At 32.2% G+C, this 6,015-nt stretch overlaps 1 protein-coding gene across 1 annotated transcript; it reads right to left on the bottom strand.

Moving 5' to 3' along the window:
• Positions 1-167: 167 nt before the first annotated feature.
• CBG24954 lies at positions 168-3,487 on the bottom strand (the record flags this gene model as incomplete). The annotated part of the gene is made up of 4 exons (XM_002648567.2): positions 168-452; positions 845-1,041; positions 1,570-1,927; positions 3,317-3,487. The coding sequence occupies 4 exons, from the start codon at positions 3,485-3,487 to the stop codon at positions 168-170; spliced, it is 1,011 nt and encodes a 336-aa protein (XP_002648613.2).
• Positions 3,488-6,015: the final 2,528 nt, after the last annotated feature.

The following is a 6,015-nucleotide window of genomic DNA, read 5'->3' as shown; positions in this document are numbered from 1 at the left end:
AAAATTAATATTTTCGAAGTCTGAAAACTGATTTGGAACTGTCTAATCCTGCTCTTTAAAACCAAGTACATCATGGCCCAGGTTTCTCTGATTTTGGATTTCTAGGCCACCAAAATCAAAAGTTAGGAATATGGCTCGAAATCGTCCATTTTCCGGTCAAAAATGGCTCATTTTGAAGCTAGAAACCTCTGTTTCATCCCGAAAATCACCCAAAAAAAGGGGACCAACCTATACTGATCCTTGTGTTGCAAATCCCTCTTCCTCTCCGTTGATAGTACATGTTCTTCGTGCGATATTCTCTGATTTTTCTCCTGTAGCACAGACGCCGGTGGTACCATTGATCCGCTGCCGCCACCCGGCGATTTCCGTTTGGCTTGTGATTTTACAGTATCCGCCAGCTCGACGAGATAATCAATGCATTCCTTATCAGCTACGCCCAGTACGTCGATACCCTGCAAAAATTTGATCGTGGTCTAGAAAATCCAAAAGGCTAGGTCATGGCCTAGAAATCAAGAAAAATTAGGTCATGGCCTAGAAATCTAAAAATGGCCTCGAAATCCAAAAAAACAGGTCATGACCTAGAAATCCGCTGATGGCCTAGAAATTTAAAATTGACCTAGAAAATCCAAAAAACTAGGTCATGGCCTAGAATTCCAAATTTGGCCTAGAAATCCAAATGTGGCCTAGAAAACCAAATATGGCCTATGAATCCAGAAAAACTAGGCCATGACCTAGAAATCCACTGATGGCCTAGAAATCCAATTTTGGCTCATTTTCAGCCGATGTTTTCGAATTTTAGCTCATTTTCAGCGGATTTTCAGCCATTTTCAGTAAAAACCCCAACCGTAAACGTGAGATCCGACAGCTCGGCCCCATTTTCCAGCAATATTTTACAAGCGTCTCGTTCGGCCCAATGTGACGCTGCATGCAGTGGGGTCCATCCCTCTTTGTCCTGGGCTCGAACGTTTCCACCGGCTTTGATGAGCAATTCGAGTAGTTGGGTGTAGCCACGACCGGCGGCGACGTGCATTGCGGTTCCGCCTGGAATTAGGTGTCAAAAATCGATAAAAAATCATTAGAATTGATCCGAAAATCATGAAAAATGAGTCAAAAATCATGAAAACTTGATTTTCTGAGCATTTTCAGATCGATGTTTCAGAATTTCTGGAGCAGTTTTCTATAATTTTCCAGTCGAAAGTGTAAAAAATCGACTCAAAAATGCATATTCTTTATGATTTTTCAGATCAATTTTCATGATTTTTGGGTAATTTTGGACCTATTTTCATGATTTTTGAGTCATTTTTAATGATTTTTTGGGTCATTTTTCATCATTTTTGGTCCATTTTTTTTGATTTTTGAATCAAAATTCATGATTTTTGGATCATTTTTCATGATTTTTGGTCCATTTTTTTTGATTTTTGAATCAAAATTCATGATTTTTGGACTCATTTTTCATGATTTTTGGACCATTTTTCATGATTTTCGTGTCGATTTTCATGAATTTTGGCTCGATTTCTATGATTTTTGGTTCAATTTTTCGCGATTTTTAGCCATTTTTCCGCCACAAACCTGTTCTGTGATGTGGCACATCTCTGTATTCCCCCTGACTAATCCACATCTTCACATCCTTCAACATCGTCGCCAGCTCCTGCTCTCGACACGCCTCCAAATCGATCATTTGTCGTTTGTAGTCGTCTTCCAGGTACTCTCGACATTGCTCATCCACTGCCAAATCCAGCGCTAGCTCCTTATCACTGTTAACCACTGATAAGTCGGCGCCATGCTGACACAGATATCGAACGATGGAGACGTTTCCACAGCAGGCGGCCGCGTGGAGGGGCGTCCATCCTTCGTTGTCCTGAGCGTTCACGTCGGCTCCCTTCTCGCACAGGAATCGGACCATTTCCGGTTTGGAATCGATCACGGACTGCAAATTGTAAGCTATACAGTAGTCCGAGAAACGACAGCTACAGTACTTTTTATTGGAATTCCTTACACCAAAATTGTGGTTGAAATAGGCTAAAATACCCGGAAATCGTGCGGTTTGGACAAACTTAAAAACTCAAAAAATGGCAAAATTTGATCATTTTTGATTCTCTGAATTTTGCTGGTTTTTGGCTTACTGTAGTCATTTTTTTCAGGATTTTTTATTTTCTAGCAATTTTCGGACTTTCCGGAAATTTGGAATTTTTCATAGTTTTTTGGTGGGTTACTGTAGTTGCTAGAAAACCCAAAAATTCCAGAAAATTCTCAAAATTTGAAAAATCTCAAAATTTGAAAAATCTCAAAATTTGAAAATTCTCAAAATTTGAAAAATCTCAAAATTTGAAAAATCTCAAAATTTGAAAATTCTCAAAATTTGAAAAATCTCAAAATTTGAAAAATCTCAAAGTTTGAAAAATCTCAAAATTTGAAAAATCTCAAAATTTGAAAAATCTCAAAATTTGAAAAATCTCAAAATTTGAAAATTCTCAAAATTTGAAAATTCTCAAAATTTGAAAAATCTCAAAATTTGAAAAATCTCAAAATTTGAAAAATCTGCAAAGTTTGAAAATTCTCAAAATTTGAAAAATCTCAAAATTTGAAAAATCTCAAAATTTGAAAATTCTCAAAATTTGAAAAATCTCAAAATTTGAAAAATCTCAAAATTTGAAAAATCTCAAAATTTGAAAAATCTCAAAATTTGAAAATTCTCAAAATTTGAAAAATCTCAAAATTTGAAAAATCTCAAAATTTGAAAAATCTCAAAATTTGAAAAATCTCAAAATTTGAAAAATCTCAAAATTTGAAAAATCTCAAAATTTGAAAAATCTCAAAATTTGAAAAATCTCAAAATTTGAAAATTCTCAAAATTTGAAAAATCTCAAAATTTGAAAAATCTCAAAATTTGAAAAATCTCAAAATTTGAAAAATCTCAAAATTTGAAAAATCTCAAAATTTGAAAATTCTCAAAATTTGAAAATTCTCAAAATTTGAAAATTCTCAAAATTTGAAAATTCTCAAAATTCGAAAAAACATGTATTCATGGGTATTACTGTAGCTTTTAGAAAACGCTGATTTTTTTCAGAATTTTTCAGGCTAATTTTTAGTCTAATTTCAGCAAGAATCCTCAACTACAGTAATCCCTTCATTAAGCCCCTTTTCTACAGTAATCTTCTAATGACTACAGTAACCCTTAAAATTTCAGAAAAAAAATTTTCAAGAAATTCGAATTTTTGCTGAAAAAATTTAGAATTTTCAGAATTTTAAATTTTGCTAATTTTCAAAACTTTCTAAATTTCCGAATTTTTCAAAATTTCCAACCCCAAATGCTCACCTGATGAAGTGCTGTGAGCCCGTCTACTGTACACGTATTGATGTCGGCTCCTTTGAGCAACAACTCCTCAACCTCCTCCTCGTCGCCAGACATACACGCCGACAGGAATATGTCGCTATCCTGGAATTGTACTTTCGGCCGCTTCATGCGGCGAGCCGGCTCCGCGTTCATCTCGCTGCTCTGCCAACGACGAAGTTGATCCTGAAGATAGAGAGAGAATTAAGGATGAGCAATCGGTTGGGAAAATTGGAAAAATCTGGAGAAATTCGAAATTATAGATCAATTTTAGAGTTTTCGAGCCGATTTGAAAAACGGGGGGATTTTTTGAAATTTTTGAAAATTTCAAAAATTTTTGGATTCTTAGGGTTTTTAGGCTTACAGAATCTCAGAAATTCAGAATCACAAAACCTCAGAATTACAGAATTTCGGAATTACAGAATCTCTGAATCTCAGAATCTCAGAATTTCAGAATCTCAGAATTTCAGAAATTCAGAAATTCAGAATCTCAGAACCTCAGAATCTCAGAATTTCAGAAATTTAGAATCTCAGAATTTCTGAATTTTAGAATCTCAGAATCTCAGAACTCCAGAATTTCAGAATCGCAGAATTCCAGAATTTCAGAATTCCAGAATCTCAGAACCTCAGAATCTCAGAATTTCAGAATATTAGAATCTCAGAATCTCAGAAATTCAGAATCTCAGAATCTCAGAATCTCAGAACATCAGATTCTCAGAATCTCAGAATTTCAGAAATTTAGAATCTCAGGATTTCTGAATTTCAGAATTTCAGAATTTTAGAATCTCAAAGTCTCAGAATCTCAGAATCTCAAAGTCTCAGAAATTCAGAATTTCTGAATTTCAGAATTTCAGAATTTCAGAATTTTAGAATTTCAGAATTTCTGAATTCCTGAATTTCAGAATTTTAGAATCTCAGAATCTTAGAATCTCAGAATCTCAAAGTCTCAAAATTTCAGAATCTCAGAATCTCAGAAATTCAGAATTTCAGAATTTTGGAATTGCAGACTTTCTTTTTTGTGAATTTTGGATCTTGAGAATTTCAGACTTTCCGATTTTCAGATTTATCAATTTTCGAAATTTCAGAACTCCGGAATCTTAGATTTTTATTTGGGGTTTTTTTTTAATTTTCAGATTTTCCAAATTTTTAGAAAATCTAAAAACTTAAAATTGGATCATTTTTAGCCAAAATTGAGATTTCCATTGTCAGAATACCGATTTTTTTCGAAATTCTGCGATTCAGAAAATCCAAAAAAAAAGGATCAAAATTTTAAAAAATTCAGAAAATCGAAAATTTCGGAATTTCGGATTTTTCGGAAGTTTTCAGAATTTCCAAAATCAAAAATTTACGATTTTTGGCTTAAATTAATTAATTTTCTGGGAATTTTGTAAACTGTAAATTCTACTAGGAACAAAAGAAAGAAAAAGAAAAAAAACCAAAAATCTCAAAAATCATTGTTTGCCGCCACCACCTCCCAAGCCAAAGCGTAATTCTTTTTATCTATTTGCACATCTGATTAACACAAATCAAACGATTTTGGATTCCTGGCGGGCCAAGGATGAAACCTGTATTAGAAGGGCCCCCTTCAAAATGTGAAAAAAAAACAATTTTTAAAAATCTTCAAATTTCGATTTTTGGGGATTTTAGGAAAAAACCCTCCATTTCAAAAAATCTGAAAATTTCGAAAATTCGAATTTCAAATTTTTTGCAAAAAATCACCATTTTTGGAGCCTTTTTGAGTTTTTAAAACAAAAAAAAGCGAAATTTTAAATTTTTGCTGCAATTTCTGAAAAAGAAACAAAATTTCAAATTTTCCGAAAATAGGAAATTTTGAAAAATCTTGAAATTGTCAGAATTTCGATTTTTTGAATAATAAACTTTTTTTTCTAAAAATGTATGAAATTCTCCAAATTTCATTCATTTTTTGAAACATTTCAAGCCAAAATTCATCTCAATTTGGACCAATTTTCCATTGAAACTGCCTCAAAATTTGTCTGAAATTTGTTAAATTTCAGGCATCAGGAGTTCAGAAATTCAGAAATTCAGAAATTGAGAAATTGAGAAATTCAGAAATTCCAAAATTCAGAAATTCAGAAATTCAGAAATTCAGAAATTCAAAAATTCCAAAATTCAGAAATTTAGTAATTTAGAAATTCAGAAATTCAGTAATTTAGAAATTCAAAAATTCAAAAATTCAGAAGTTCAGAAATTCAGAAATCCAGAAATTCAGAAATTCAGAAATTCCAAAATTCAGAAATTCAGAAATTCCAAAATTCAGAAATTCAGAAGTTCATAAATTCAGAAATTCAGAAATTCAGAAATTTAGAAATTCAAAAATTCAGAAATTCAGTAATTTAGAAATTCAGAAATTCCAAAATTTAGAAATTCAGAAATTCAAAAATTCAGAAGTTCAGAAATTCAGAAATCCAGAAATTCAGAAATTCAGAAATTTAGAAATTCAGAAATTCAGAAATCCAGAAATTCAGAAATTCGGAAATTCAGCAATTCAGAAGTTCAGAAATTCAGAAATTCAGAAATTCATAAATTCAGAAATTCAGAAATTCAGAAATTCAGAAATTCAGAAATTCAGAAATTCAGAAATTCAGAAATTCAGAAATTTAGAAATTCAGAAATCCGAGAAATTCAGCAATCCAGAAATTCAAAAATTAAGAAATTCGGAAATT

This window comes from Caenorhabditis briggsae (genome assembly GCF_000004555.2).
Source record: "Caenorhabditis briggsae AF16 supercontig from assembly CB4, cb25.NA_286, whole genome shotgun sequence".
Lineage (NCBI taxonomy): Eukaryota > Metazoa > Nematoda > Chromadorea > Rhabditida > Rhabditidae > Caenorhabditis > Caenorhabditis briggsae.
This window is presented reverse-complemented; position numbering and strand designations above follow the sequence as displayed.